Source organism: Triturus cristatus, chromosome 2_2 (assembly GCF_964204655.1).
Source record: "Triturus cristatus chromosome 2_2, aTriCri1.1, whole genome shotgun sequence".
NCBI classification, from domain to species: Eukaryota; Metazoa; Chordata; class Amphibia; order Caudata; family Salamandridae; genus Triturus; species Triturus cristatus.
Window position 1 is genome coordinate 1,232,142,244 of NC_140582.1, and position 16,706 is coordinate 1,232,158,949.

The following is a 16,706-nucleotide window of genomic DNA, read 5'->3' on the forward strand; positions in this document are numbered from 1 at the left end:
ACATTGAAAGGAAGGAAGGGGGAAAGAAAGGTACGAAGGGTGATAGGAGGGGCGATGAATGAGTGGATTGATAGATGAGCGGGTGAAAGGACGAGTGAACGGATAGGTAGATGAGCACGTGAAAGGATGGAAGAGGAAAGGGAAGTCAGACTATGCATGGATGGATGGATGGATGGATGAAAGGCTTTATTGATGACGCTTCGTTTGAGGATATTGACGCCCACCTGATTGCCTGCTTGTCTTGCAACCCGGACTCCAACCCCCAGGACCCAGCGGGGTACGAACACCTGTGGTAGACACTCCCCCTAATAACGAGGAGGAGGAGTATATATCGGACTGGGGACTACCGCATCGCGGGACGCGCGCGGGTGGCACCGGGCTAAGCCCGGGCAAAGGGCGGGCCGTCTGTGGCCGTCCGGGGCAGGACTTCGCAGGGCAGGGCCACGGACCCTGACATTTGCTGTTCAGGTATCCTTCTCAGTATTTAAGATATTATAATTTTAAATTATATGTTTGTGAAATTCATGAAAGCTTGCGCCTATCTATTCAAATTTTGCATAGAAGGTTGTGTTTGCGGTTTTAATCATGTCCAAAAAAAAAGCCTCTAAATCTTCTGTAGCTCCAGCCACACTAGACAATTACTTAGTCAAAGTTGTAAACAAAATTAATAGTGAACGTAGACTCTCCCTAAGTAGGGGTAGTCCCCCCGCTTCTTCGCCTATTTTGTCTACTGCTCCAGGTGTACCAGACCTGGACGCCAGTTTTGATCATGGCTTAGAGATGTTAACTAACAGTGATGACCTGGCGCCTCTGACTGTCCGTAAGGACGTGTCTAATAATAGTCCTAACAACCCTGGAGAGCACACCCCGGTATGTAAAGCTGTTAGGGCCTGCCGGAAAATACCTATGAAGCGAGGGGGGACTAAAGAGGTCAAGCGAATTCAAATATCCCCCAAATGTACAGCCAGGGGGGAGGAGGGCCAAGTAAAGGACACCCCAGCCCAATTGAATACTGAGCAATTCAACTTGCTGGTTAGCATCATTGACGCCAAACTTGACAAGATTATTTTACCGTTGGTGGCCAAATTAGACGAGATTTCGAAAGAAGTTATTAGATTAGGTCACCTTTTGGATACCCACATCACTGAACCTAGTCCCCCTCTGGTAACAGATTTAGGTAACACTGTAAGGAAAGATGTTGTAACCCGACCAGATGAGGGGATTAATGTAAACCAAATTGTTATACCAGCACAACAGCATACTGCGAGTAAAGAGAATCAGGCTACTATAGCAGTTGATAGTAATGCGGGTTGGACTGAGGTGAGGAGAAAGGGTTGTAGTAACCTGCCGCCAGATTGTGCTCCCTATGTGGTGGTTCTAACTAACGTACCACGGGCTGACTCACTTATGGCTCAGCCTCAGTTTGAATCACATGATTCCCTGAAAAATAAAACTATATTTTGGTTGCATAAGCAATGTGGGTTCCCATCGGTCCTTTCCAATGACATACCAACTACAAGAAGGGTTCATTGGATTGGCAATTCTAGAAAGAACTGTAGGGGTGATTGTATTATTATTAATTTTAGACATCCTCAACATGTTGCCACAGTTCTACTGAGAGCAGCTTCCCTACCGTCTACTGATAATGGCCTATGTGCACGCCCGCTTGGCTATTATTATAGCCATCTTATCAATACGCCCCCTAATGACGATGACCATTTACCGCCACCTCCGCCGATCCCGCGGCGGGGTTTAGCTATCCCATTGTACAATTGTTTCCATGCCCTGAACAGTCTGGATTCTAACGACTGACTTAGCCCGGAGAGCCCTAAATCCTTGGATAAGGCTATTAAAAATCGGGTTATTAAAACCACTATTGTTACTCTGGTTCCGGAGCTAACTAGGGTCGAGGGCACTCTTAATAATGATTATAGGAGGCTATCCAGTGGAAATCAAAGGGATGAAAATAATTTTGCTGTAATTACTTCCCCAGTTAGGACTGACATAGGGGGTAAAGGAATAACTTTAGCCAGCTGGAACGTTGCAGGACTGAAATCTAAGGGGAAGGTCCCGGGATGGCAAACTTTTATTAATTCCTATGATATTGTTTGCCTCCAGGAGACATGGTGTAGGGAAGAAATCAATTACAAGGGGTTTGCCTCATATAATTTGGTGGCAAAGGGCACTGGGTTGGGCAGAGCAAAAGGGGGTTTGATGACATTAGTTTCAATCCATCGCCCAATTATAGTAAAAAGGTATTTGATAGTAGGTAAATTTGTCCAGATTCTCTGGTTGGTAGAGGAACAAACCCATAACATTTTATTGTTAAACTATTATAATAATATTTTCGACAGTTCTAGGGATGTAGTCGTCCGTGACCTGGCAACCGCCATTGGTAATCTACATCAAGAAGTCAATGTTTCTTTTGATTTTGTTTGGGTTGGGGACTTTAATATCCCATTATGTGAACTGTCAACTGAAAAAGTTTGTGGATTTACCAATGACACGGGTGTGGATGATCTGCACTTCTGTCACAACAACTATGGAGATGTACTAAATTATTTTATGGGTTGTTATGACTTAGAGATTTTAGGTCTCCCTAAAGAGGAATCTGTTCACATTATGCCTACCTTTAAGGGCCACCATTCTTGCTCAGTAATTGATCATGTAAATGTCTCTTCTAATATTATTTCCCGCTGTGCTCCCCCCAGGATTGAAGTTACCGCCTTAAGCGATCATAATTGTATCATTCTGGAAACAACTCTCTGGGGTGACAGCTGTGTCACAACAGGCGCCTCGGTTTCCAATATAGAACCGTGTAGACCAAATGGGGTCCGTTTGAGATGGGCGGGGGACAAAGCTAGTGATTTAATTGGCTTAATTGTGAGGGACTGTTTGCTAAATATCAGTTTTATTTTTGATAATAGTACTGATGAATTACAGGTTTTAAATGTTTTTAAGGATATTAACAAAATTATTGAGGTTAGATTCACTAAATCAAGGGGTGGCCAGCGTAGTAATGTACCAAGATGGTTTGATAATCTGTGTACCCGTTCACTAACTGAATTAAAACTTGTTCTTGCCAAAAGGCCTAGGGATACTAATTCTGCAATTAAATTAAGGACAGAATACAACCTTGCCCTAAAGCGGAGGAAGAGTGAGCTACAGCAGCTGGCATGGGACTCTTTGAACCAAGCAGCTGAACTATCTAATGGTTCCCTGTTCTGGGCTACTGTTAACTCCCCCTTTCTCAAAGTTGAGAATACTCCAATGATAACTTCTAATGTCCAGAGTGATGGCTGGATTGCCCATTTTTCAAACATTTTTGATTCAAATAGTTGTATGGGCGCATGCCAGAAGAGTTGGCCTGTTCTGCCCTTGAGCATTACAGTTAGTGAGGTTGAATCTGGCATCCGTGCCAGTAAGGGGGGGAAAGCTCAGGGCCCGGACGGGGTGCCCATAGATGTGTATAAAACAGCTCCCGAGATGTGGAGCCCGCTGTTGGCTATAGTTTTTAATGCTGCTATATGTACAGACTCCCCCGAAACCTGGGGGGAATCTATTATTATCCCGATACATAAGAAAGGCAGCAGGTCGGATGTTAAAAACTATAGACCAATTTCCCATCTTGACTCATCTGTCAAAATTATTAGCAGAATTCTGTTAGTGAGGTTAGAGGAATGGGCTGACCAAGAGGGTATCCTAGCTGACAGTCAGTATGGTTTCAGAAAGGGCAGGGGCACACTCGACCAGTGTCTAAATCTTGATTTATTGATCGGGAAATACACAGAAGCTAAACCGGGCTCACTTTACCTCTGCTTTGCAGACCTTAGTAGTGCTTTTGACATGGTAGACCATTCGATTTTATGGCCAACCCTGTTACAGTTAGGTGCCCCAGAAGGTATTATCTATTTTCTCGCTAGATTATATGGGAATTTAAAAATTTGTGTGCGTTTTGGGAATGAAGGAGAATGCACCCCAAAATTTAGCGTTAAAAGAGGTATCAGACAGGGCTGCGTACTGGCCCCCCTTCTTTTTATCTTATTTATCAATGGAATCGACGCAATTTTAAAAACAATTAATGCTGACGCCCCTCAGATCAAAGGCTCTCCTGTGCCCGTGTTATTATATGCCGATGATGCTGTTTTGATCTCCAGAACCCCATTAGGATTGCAGCGTCTGATTGATAGATTTTCTTCCTTTATAAAGGATAGGAAATTGACTATCAATAAGAAGAAAACGTATATTATGACATATGTGGCTAGATGCAAAAAGAAAAGTAAAGTCTTAAATTCCTTTTTTATAGATAAAGACAAGGTGCTTCAAGTAGATACTTTTTGTTATCTTGGTATAACCTTCTCTAATGATAGAAAGTGGCACAATGAATTCAAAAATATTCGTATTAAAATGGCAAAAAATGCCCATGGTGTTTTTAGATTTGCTGCTAAGATTGGGGACCGTCGAACCAGGGATATGCTTAAGATCTATCAAGCCAGGTGTGTCAGTATTGCACTGTATGGGGCGGGTGTTTGGGGTCACTGTCATGCGCATACTTTGCAGATCGAGGAAAATGCTTTTTAAAAAAACTCCTATCACTACCATCTACTGCTTTTACTGAGCTTACCCATCGCGAGCTGGATGTTAACTTCCTTACTGACCTACTTTCTTTGAGGCCACTCATGATTTGGCGCTCTATTTGGTTTCAGGAAGATAAATCTTTTAATAGATCGGTCATCGAGGATTGTCTCTCGCTGGATAAATTCTTACATATACCCTGGTTAAATTACGTTGTCATATGTTTCTCAGAGATCTTTCATTTATACATTTTGGGGGACCCTAATGCAGCATCTCTAATGTCGAAACAAGAGTTGAAAATTAATTTCCTCGCATTTGCTGCAAGGAAACGGGCTATTGCTAATGTCTCTCTATCTACAGTTAGGTTTTATAATAAATATAACAATATTGAAGGTTCACCGATTTATCTGGTATGGGTGACTAGGCCATCCCACAAGTTTGTGCTGACCAGACTGAGGTTTGGTATAGTTCTTTATTTAGTGGCACTGCCAGCAATTAAGAAATATCCGCAGGGGCCTTGTATGTGTGATGGCGTCTCCAAACAGAGCACTGAGCACTTTGTCTTTATTTGCAAACTGTATATGAATTTTCGTATTGCCTACTTAAAACCTATATTTCTTAAATATGGTGTACGCACAGTTAATCAGGCCATGTGCTTAATTTTTAATTTACAACACGTCGATATCTGTTTTTTTACTGCTATTTTTTTAATTCATTCCATTAAGTCCAGGAAAAGTATGTGTTTCTAACCCATTTTATCTGTATTTTTAGGCTTGGACTGTTAATTACTGTTTAAGATTTTAAATGTTGGATTCATTGTTTTGATTGGGCTTTTATGGACATTTATCATGTACCGAATAAAGCTTCATGAATTGAATTGATGGATGGGTAAGTCAAAGCATTGATGCACAGATGGATGTAAGCATGAATGCATGCATGCATGATGGATGGATGGATGGATGGATGGATGGATGGATGGATGGATGGATGGATGGAAGGAAGGCTTTATTGATGGATGGGTAAGTCAAAGCATTGATGCACAGATGGATGTAAGCATGAATGCATGCATACATGATGGATGTGTGAACAGATGGACGGATGGAACGGTTGATGGAAGGAATGGGGAAAGATTACATGATGGATGAAGGAATGAATGGATGACAGGATGTTAAGGTGGAATAGCAGATATCAGCAGTGGAGGAAGGGAGAACGCATGAATGGATAGATGTTTGGCTCGAAGAGGCAAGGGGGCTCTTTTAGGGAGGTCGGGCTCACTTTCTCCGCTTGCTTGGTGCAATGAGAGGTTTGGTTCAAAGTGTGTGTGGGGGGGCTACTTTAATGGCTTCTCCCTTGCCTGCAGGCCTAGTCTTTCATTTGTGTATTGGATGACTGGCGCGGCTCAGCTCCCACCCCTTACCTGCCCATTAGGACTCAATGGGTGTTTGATGGCGGGGGCATCATGTCACCTGCTGTGAGTGTGCCCCCCACTCCCCATCACCCATATACAACAAGCTTTCATAGAGGGGTATCCTGCTGCCCCACTCTGCCGCTGCCTCCCCCCAAAAACAATAGTGCTTTAAATATTTCCGCTGCTCTTCAAATCTGCTGGTGTCGTCTGTTATCCTCGAATTATGCCATCAAAAATAAGCACCTGAAAAACTCTTTGTAGAATCCCTCGTTAGAGCTGCTCCTGTTACAGTAAAAATGTTACTTTGTAGAGACTGGGAAAACACTGTCTTTGACAACATTTCTGGGACTGTAATATATAAACTGAGTAAACGAAGTTTAAAAAACTGTTGAAACAATAGACTCCGATTCAAAGGAAATAAATACGGAAAACCGGAAACCACAGCCAGCGAATGCTTTTCAGCTGCGCAATACTTTTGTGATTCGAAAAGATCTGGAAAAGGAGAGATTCTGCGTACATTTTCCAGCTTCTCTGTGTTTGCCTAGAATTAAAGTTATATAACTTTGGCCTGAATTTATTTCATAGTTTATTTATTTCTTTACTTGATTCACATCACCCACAAGTACACAGTGCCTAGTGCCTATGCACACCGCCAAGTACACTGTGTGTAGTGCCTGTGCACACCGCCAAATACATTGTGTCTAATGCCTGTGCACACCACCAAATACATTGTGTCTAGTGCCCGTTCACACTGCCACATACACTGTCTAGTACTTGTGCACACCGCTACGTACACTGTGTCTAGTGTCTGTGCACACCGCCACAAACACTGTGTCTAGTGCCTATGCACACCGCCACAAACACTGTGTCTAGTAGTGCCTATGCACACCACCAAATACATTGTGTCTAGTGCCTGTTAACACGGCCACATACACTGTGTCTAGTGCCTATGCACACCGCCACATACACTGTCTAGTACTTGTGCACACCGCTACGTACACTGTGTCTAGTGTCTGTGCACACCGCCACAAACACTGTGTCTAGTGCCTGTGCACACCGCCACAAACACTGTGTCTAGTGCCTATGCACACCACCAAATACATTGTGTCTAGTGCCTGTTAACACGGCCACATACACTGTGTCTAGTGCCTATGCACACCGCCACATACACTGTGTCTAATACTTGTGCACACAGCCACGTACACTGTGTCTAGTACTTGTGCACACCGCTACGTACACTGTGTCTAGTGTCTGAGCACACCGCCACAAACACTGTGTCTAGTGCCTGTGCACACCGCCACAAACACTGTGTCTAGTGCCTATGCACACCACCAAATACATTGTGTCTAGTGCCTGTTAACACGGCCACATACACTGTGTCTAGTGCCTATGCACACCGCCACGTACACTGTGTCTCGTACTTGTGCACACCGCCACGTACACTGTGTCTAGTGCCTGTAAACACTGCCACAAACACTGTGTCTAGTGCCTGTGCACACCGCCACACACTGTGTCTAGTGCCTATGCACACCACCAAATGCATTGTGTCTAATGCCTGTGCGTAGCACTAGTGCCTGTTCACAGCGCCATGTACACTGTCTAGTGCCTATGCACACCGCCAAGTACATTGTGTCTAGTACTTGTGCACACCGCCACGTACACTGTGTCTAGTACTTGTTCACATTGCCACGTACACTGTGTCTAGTGCCTATGCACACCATCAAGTACAGTGTGTCTAGTGCCTATGCACCCCATCAAGTACAGTGTGTCTAGTGCCTATGCACACCGCCAAATACACTGTGTTTAGGGCCTATGCACACTGACAAGTACAATGTGTCTAATGGATGTACACACCGCCACATACACTGTGTCAAGTGCCTACGCACACTGCCAAGTACACTGTGTCTAATGAATGTGCATAAATCCAAAAAGAACATTTATTGGACAGAATGCTGCACAAAGTCAAACATTCACCCCAACTCAGAGATCTGGACCTAAATCCATTTTTTTTTGCTCCCCATGCCATTCTAGTTCAGACCCAGCCATATGCAAATCAGTCTTGACCCTGCGCCCAAAGGGAACAGTCCAGCCTGAACTGCCTTCTACCTGTGTTTGCTTTATTCGCCCTGTGCCGGGTATGCCCAGACGTGGGTCCCTTGCTCACTTTGCCACTGGATTTAAGCTAGCCTGGCTGATGAAGGGTGTTACCCAGAAACTGGTCCCAGGATGCTTGTTTCTGGTTCAGGGAAGACCTGGCTTGGCAGTTCGGGCGGGACTGTCCCATGAGGCACAGGGTCAAGACTGATTTGCATATAGATGGGTCTGAACTCAGGTGGCGAAGTGAGCTAAAGAACAATGATGGATTCAACCCAGATCTGTTACTGGGGGTGAGTGTCTGAAAAGTTCTAGCGATCAGTCCATCATCTCCTTGTGTTTGCTTTCTGCGCCCTAAGTTGGCAGGCTATGCCCAGACGTGGGTCCCTGGCTCACTTTGGGGCCGATTCACAGATCTAATCTGAGATAAAATTCTAAACCTACTACTTTTGGTATTCACAGAAGGCATTTAGTAGTAGTAAAGTTAGGACTCCTAACTTAACTACTACTAAATGCCTTTTGTGAATACCGAAAGTCTAATGCCTATGCACACTGCCAAGTACACTGTGTCTAGTCCCTATGCAAACCACCACATACACTGTATCTAGTGCCTATGTCCACACCAACGTACACTGTGTTGAGTGCATATGCACACTGCTGAGTGCACTGTTCCTAGTGTCTATGCACACTGCCAAGTACACTGTGTCTAGTGCGTATGCACATCCCCAAGTACAATGTGTCTAGTGCCTATGCACACCGCCACATACACTGTGTCTAGTGCCTATGCAGACCATCAGGTACACTGTCTAGTGCCTATGCACACTGCCAAGCACGCTGTGTTTAGTGACTATGCACACTGCCAAAGGGATGACCAACCAGTTCAGCAGCTTATGGAGTCTAAATTATAACCCGCATCTTGAGGCTGGAGCCCCTGAGAGGGACCTCCCTTTAGCCTCGTCCATTTTTGTCCACTATTGTTCATCCAGCAGCCACATCCTCCTGTCCTCATCTTATGGTTGGTAATCTCCGTGATTGTCGTCCATTCCTAGCCACTGCCTCAGTGTCCCAATGTTACTGACCCAGCACCTTCCTTGCTAGCTCTCGGATGGATGTGAGATGTGTCATGTATATTTAGGACTGGATACAGGGGGGCAGATTTACCAGCTCCTTGCGTCATTTTTGTGCTGCTGTTGCGTCACTTTTTGTGACGCAGCAGCAGCGTAAAAATGTGGCCCATTTACAACGTGACGCATCTAGGGAGATGCGTCACTTTGTAAAGCCCTGCGTCACATTATACCTGAGTCAGGTATAATGTATGCCAGGTGGGCATTCCAATGCAAAAAAGCCTCGTAGAAGTGACGCAGTGAAATTTGCAAGATTTCACTGCACCACTTCTAGGATGCCACTGCGTCAAATTCTTACGTCTGCCTGAAGCAGGTATAAGGAGTAACGCAGCACAATGAGAATAGGCCCCCCCATGCATTGCTGGAGTTGCGTCGTGCTTGCGACACGACTCCAGCAATGCATGACTTTTGCGGCAACAGATGCATCAGAATTTCTGACGCATCGGTCAATCCCTGCGCCATGGTGCGCCGTATTGTAAATACGGCACATCCATAGTGGCGCAAGGGTTTCTCAGGGTGGCGCTGGAAAGTGACGCATCTTTACAGATGTGTCACTTTCTTTTAAATCTGCCCCAAAGTATATTCATTCAACACCACCAGCCCTGCCCTGCTCCAGCCCCAGTGTATTTGGGACAGGAACACACATACACATTCTTTGAACACCAGCGTGAGTTGGTGCATCACATAAGCAGCATCAGCCTGGTATTGCATTGGCTTAAAATTAGGGGTGGGCGGAGCTCGCAGAGTTTTACTCCATGGAATTCTGAGGAGATTCCGCGGAGCTCCGTAAACAGGCAGAATTCGGTACATTGCGTTGCTCACATTGATTTTTAGTGCCAGGAGCTTGTTCCGTGCTGTATAATCAGTGCAAATGGCACCATGTGGCGCGCCAGAGGGCCCTGCTTTTTTCTGCTGCTTCGGTAATTGTTTACTTGAGCGGCAGCTTTCTCAACGTGAACAGTTGCGATGTGCTGCGACGTCCCACATTGAGAAGTCTTGTCAGAAGGCATTCTAGCGGCTGAAAATCGTGTGAAGGGATGCAGACTGCTGTTTGCCCACACCAACTTAACATTGGCGAGCCGCACTCGTAAAAAAATGACACCACGCGGTGGTTGGTGGAGTTTCGCTAGAACTCTACGTTCCAAGCGGCTCGCGGAGTGTGGAAAACTGCGAACTCCACCGGTGGAGCAGAATTATTCGCCCACCCCTACTTTAAATGAACTCTTTTCTGCCAATGTTTTGTGTGCAGACATTACAGGGAAAAAAAGAACCAGGAGAGAGAAAGGAAGAGAACGAGGAAGGAGTTCTGTGTCTCTTCACGAGTGAGCCATTATGTGTGTCTTGAAGTGCTGTTAGTGTACTCCAGATGTGGTGCTGGCTGAAGATGGGTAAGGGTTCTGGAGAGGGGCGCCTGTTTGTTGTTTTTTTGTAGGTATTTTTCTGCCTGTACATCCGTTCCTGCTCTTATGTGACTGAGGTTCAAGAGGAGTTCTTGCTCGTTGATGCCCTGTTTGGACCTGCTGAACCCTGCCTTTACTCGGTGGTCATTGCCCGTTGGGTTTTCTGCAGCCTGCCTGCCCCTGTGACTGGCACTGAGTGTGGCTGCAGACTGGCAGTGCCCCATGGGTGAAGATTGTGCTTCTGGGCGTTGAACACTGGTTGTCTCCAGCATCCTTTCTGGTCTCGTGTCCTCGCTATACTGTGAATACTTCTCAGGGGTGAGCACCGGCCTCTGCCAGCCTTGAGTCTGCTTGTGGACTCTGACAGGTGTGAGGGGTTAGCAGAAAGAGCTCAGCAGGCTACCTTGACTGCTGGGGGAATGTCTCGGTGTTCAAAGAAGAATAAGGTTTGGAAAAGCATTGACTGATCAAGTGCAAAAGTTAATGAATAAAACATGCAAAGAAAAACACAGCGGTGGCCCACACCGCGCAAAGGTCCTACCTCCACTTGGTCCGGCGGTTCTGGAACCAGGTCTTGACCTGGGCATCGGTCATCTTCAGGGCTTTGGCCAGGGTGGCGCGCTCCGCCGACGCCAGGTACTTCTGCCGGTGGAAGCGCTTCTCCAGCTCGCAGATCTGGACCCGGCTGAAGGACGTGCGCGGCTTTTTCCTCTTCGGGGGCGTCCGGTTCTGGTATGGGTGGCCGATTCGACGCGTCACAGAAAAGGGCGACAAGGCAGCTGCAAGAGAGGGGGACAAAGAGGGTTCAGGAGGTGGTCAGATGTATGTAAGTGTATGTGATGGGACTTGGAGGCAAGATACCAGGTACAAGAAGGACAAGCCATGGCATGGCCCTCTCAGAATCAAAGATTCAAGACGTACAACCGGAAAACATCACCCCTCCAGCCATCCAGTCATCAGGTAGACTGTACAAGATCACTAAACGTGGAGTGTTTGGGTTAGACCACCACCATCATATACACAACTTCACACTTCATAGAAATACACAACTCAACACACTGCACCAGACAAAGACCAGAAGCAACGCGCTTGAGTCCAAGATACTGGCCGATATTATACACAACTACACACAACACACTTCATAGAAAGACACTACTCTATACTGGTCCATATCATACACAACTACACACATCATAGAAAGACACAACTCAACACACTACACCAGACAAAGACCTCAAGCAAGACGCTTGAATCCAAGAAATTGGTCCATGTCATACACAACTACACACAACACACTTCATAGAAAGACACTACTTTATAATGGTCCATGTCATACACAACTATACAGTTCATAGAAAGACACAACTCAACACACTGCACCAGACAAAGACCAGAAGCAACAAGCTTGAGTCCAAGATACTGGCCCATATCATACACAACTACACACAACACACTTCATAGAAAGACACTACTCTATACTGGTCCATATCATACACAACTACACACATCATAGAAAGACACAACTCAACACACTCCACCAGACAAAGACCTCAAGCAAGACGCTTGAATCCAAGATATTCGTCCATGTCATACACAACTACACACAACACACTTCATAGAAAGACAATACTCAACACACTGCACCAGACAAAGACTCGAAGCAACGCGCTTGAGTCCAAGATACTGGTCCATGTCATACACAACTACACACTTCATAGAAAGACACTACTCAACACACTGCACCACACAAAGACTCGAAGCAACGCGCTTGAGTCCAAGATACTGGTCCATGTCATACACAACTACACACTTCATAGAAAGACACTACTTTATATTGGTACATGTCATACACAACGACACACTTCATAGAAAGACACTACTCAACACACTGCGCCACTGGAATTTGTTGAATGATTTGACTGCATAAAACATCTTTTGTAGTTCTTTTATGTCCATTACAGTTGAGTGATTGAGACAAACTTTGCAAATTCCTGAAGTTGCAAAGTTTGTCACTTCACAAAACTTTGTGAGCAAAATGATTCTATGTCACACATAGCCACCTACCCGCATTACACGGTGTCACTGTCCTCTGTGCTTGAGGGGAGGCTGCCTCTGAGACAGCTCTTTACCCACCTCCGGAACACTTGGGCGATGCATGGCATGGTCTCTCCTGGTTTTATATCCTAGAGCCGGCATATACAATCCCTCCTCCCTCCCTTCACAGCCTTCTAGCAACAAGATGCCATGTTTAAATGGAGGTGCTAAGACAAAAAGGGAAGGAAAGGCCCTGAGCTCAGACGAGGACTGCTATGACTCGGGGCAATGAAGATTACTGGTAAGTAATGTCGTCGCTATCCCTTTGCCCATCCTCATCCTAGTCTTTACTTCTTGAGGATGTATCAAAGTTTACAATAATTGCACCAAGAATTAAAATCATGTTCATACCAGATTTATTAATATAGCAAGTTCTTCATCGCTATTTTAAGAATCCCAGCAGCGACAATTTGACAAGCAGGGTTACCCTGATGCAATCTGTGATGGTTTACAAGAGTGAGTGGTGTCGACCACGTCGCTGCCCTATAGATCTCCTGTAGTGAAACACCGCAGGCTTCAACCCAGGCATTAGAAACCGCGCTTGTTGAGCGACCCTATGTACGACCCTCTATAGTTCCTGGAATAGACTCCCCAACAGACCTCAATGCTTGGGATGTGCCTAACTGACCAACCCACGAAAAGTAAAAATATATTCATTCTGTCCCTAATTCTCAGAACCAGAGGATACAAACACTGAATTTGATAACCACAAGTTTTTAGTTTCCTCTAAGTACAACATTAAAGCTCTTTTAGTATCAAGAAGCAAATGCTTAGAATTATCAAATGCTCCTTCAAATACAGGTAAAACATGATAAAAGAAATGTTATTTGAATGTTCAGTTGTTGCAACAAATGGACAATTCTGGATCCGGATACAGCATCATCCGGTCCAGATATATGGCTCTGATATCACCAGGGCACGTAGCTCACTTAACGTAACGAGGTGATTAAAGTTAGGAAATCCAACTTGGGCCATATCCACTGCTTCCAAAGGCTCAAATGGTTTCTCTTGAAGACCTCCAAGTACCATTGATGAGTTCCAAGGGGGCACTGGATAAGGCACCATCAGTGTTTTGAGCCAGAAATATTATAATAGTCTAAATACCAAAGCAGTTACTTCTGAAATATCACCACTGGTCTCCCTGAATACTAATGCCCATCCTCTAAGCCGCCAAGGTGGATACCGTCAGTTTGTTTTAGGAAACCGTTAAAAATTCTAAAATCTGAAAGCGATTACGCTTAGCTTGATTTCGTTTTTTTCCTGGACACCATTTACAAGAAATGTCCCCAATGTTTTTCTTTTAGTAAAGGATAATGTTGTAGGATCCTGAAAGCTTGAAAATCAATCTCTCTCTCTCTCTCTCTCTCCCCCCTCTCTCTTTCCCCCTCTCTCTCTCTCCCTCTCTCTTTCCCCCCTCTCTCTCTCTCTCTCCTCTCTCTCCTCTCTCTCTCCCTCCTCTCTCTCCTCCCTCTCCTCTCTCTCTCTCTCTCCCCTCTCTCTCCTCTCTCTCTCCTCTCTCTCTCTGTCTCCTCTCTCGCTCTCTGTCTCTCATCTCTCGCTCTCTCCTCTCTCTCGCCCCTCTCTTTCTCCTCTCTCTCGCTCTCTCTCTCTCCTCGCTCTCCTCTCTCTCTCTCTCCTCTCTCTCTATCTCTCTCTCCTCTCTCTCTCTCTGTCCTCTCTCGCTCTCTGTCCTCTCTCGCTCTCTGTCTCTCCTCTCTATCCTCTCTCGCTCTCTCTCGCTCTCTCTCTCTCTCTCTCTCTCCTCTCTCTTCTCTCTCCTCTCTCTCCTCTCTCTTCTCTCTCTCTCTCTCTCCCTTGTACACCCCAGCTTTTGTGGGGCATAACGGTTCAATTAACACACCTTGAGATATAGATGGGCAGCTGAGTCTGAGACAGCCATGGATGCCGTAGAGGTGGAGGGTTCAATGGAAGATGAGAGCTATCCTTCATTTCTAATTGTCTGAACAGAGGGAATCATGATTGACGAGCCAGGAGGGAGGTATTAGAATTACTATCACTCTTCCCTCCAGTATCTTGCAGAGCCCTCCGGGGGAAGGGAACTGGTGGGAGAGCATATAACCCTTTCTGAGGCCGAGGCATCGACAGAGCAGTCGCTGCCCTTGCTTGCAGACCCCATGACACTGTGAAGATTTGACCGATGAGTTTGTAGGGCTGTAATCCTTGCTTCTGAAAGGTGAACACAGCCGGTCTGGGTGTCGAAGACCCCACCAATGAGCAGCCTCTGCTGAGCAGGAAGGAGTTTACATTTTTGTAGATAACTTCTTCCAGACACTTGCAAGCCTCCTTCACATGTTCTTCTGTCTTCAGAAAAGAAGAAGCAGAAATCAGCCAATTGTCAAAGTATGACATTTCTGAAACCCCACTAACTCTAAGGCTGCAACTATTGCACGGATTCTGCTGGGAAAGGAAAACTGTGTGTAAGGACGACGGAATATCAGAATGTAGGGACTGAGTCTCTCCACGATGTAAGTACCTGTGGGCCCAATCCTGGCTTGCTCACAGTGCTTCACCTGAACTCTTAACCCTCCCAGAGTAACAGGCGATTCTAGACACCTTGAACATGAACCTCCATCCCCAAGAGAACCGTGGCAACAGATCCTCCCCTCAGTCATGCATGCCGTAGTGACATAAGATAGACGCAAGGAAAGAGTGCAATCCCGCGATTGAAAACATCGATGTTTATTATAAAGCACATGGAGTGCGATCATTAGGCAGATGCCACTGAACAACATAATAAGGATTACTAGCTGGGTGTAAAGAATGAACATCCCAACCATGGCAAATTATCCCGGCCAATCAGGCCTTAGAGCTCAATACAGTACAGAAACGGCACTGGTCAAGGTATCAGAATACATCAAAGGAACCCTCAATGGGGGCTGGGGGCGGCTGTATGGTTTATGCTGGACCTGTCAGCAGCTTCCAATACCGTACCCCACTCACGACTGCACGACAGCCTCCAGGATATGGGAGTGACAGGGTGTGCTGTGGACTGGCTAACATCATCTTTGGTAGATAGAAGCCAGCGGGTTTAGATCCCGCCCTGTGCGGCCAGGCCTAGGAAGTTGACACACGCGTCTCTCAAGGCTCGGCCCTAAGTCCAACACTTTTTAACTTATACCTTACACCCTCAGCTTTTCTAGCAGAAGAACTGGGAGCCAAGGTGCTGTCTAATGCAGACGACTCGCCACTGCTTATCTCCTGGAGCAAAGGGTCCAAGCCCAATTGCTCCTAAATTAAGAGCTGCCTGACAGCAGTTTTTTACTGGCTAGCCAAAGCTCAACTTAAATGTAATGAAGCCCAGACAGAAATTCTTTTTTTTTGGACTTTTCTATCTGACTTTGTATCAACTATCTGACCAGATGATGTTCCCTCCGCCTGGCCCTCAAAAGGAATTAGATACAAATCTGTGAATACCATTCGATAATAAACTATTGTTTTGTCCTTAAGGTCAAAACGTTTGTGGGTATATGTTTTGGAATTTTGAGGTCTCTTAAGAAATTTCTGCCCCTGCTCTCCCTTTCTGCTAGGAAAACAGTTATTCAGGCACTAGTCACATGTGGACTGGATTACAGTGATACTCTATACCTGGGTGTACGGTAATACCTTATGGATACCTTGCAGTTGATGCAGAATGAGACCGCTCGCCTTCTGCTAAAGGTGCCAAAAAGACAACACATTAGCCCTCATTTGTGGGGACTTCACTGGCTGCCCATTAGGGAGAAGACTCAATTTAAGGCTCTGATACTGGTACATGACGTTCTGTATCAAACAGGCCCGGAATACCTTATAGCCAGATTTAGCTTTTACAACCCAGCTAGACACTGGCGCTCCACCAATAAACTGCTAGCTTCGGTCCCAAAGTACCAGCGCCAAAGGACAGGAGGCAGATCACTAACTTTTTGGGGTGCCTCAGCATGGAACCAGCTCCCTATGGAGCTACTCTCGGTTGGTACTCATTGCAGTTCAGTAAGAAACTGAAAACCTGTCTCT

At 45.7% G+C, this 16,706-nt stretch overlaps 1 protein-coding gene across 2 annotated transcripts in view; it reads right to left on the reverse strand.

Annotated features, from left to right (window-relative positions):
- Positions 1 to 16,706, reverse strand: part of LOC146863467 (T-cell leukemia homeobox protein 2-like) — a 186,359-nt gene that overhangs the window by 17,908 nt on the left and 151,745 nt on the right. For both annotated transcript variants that reach the window (XM_085642892.1, XM_085642891.1), the window contains exon 2: positions 11,143 to 11,380. In XM_085642892.1, the coding sequence (XP_085499018.1) occupies positions 11,143 to 11,380 (238 nt within the window). The remainder of the gene's footprint in view (positions 1 to 11,142; positions 11,381 to 16,706) is intronic.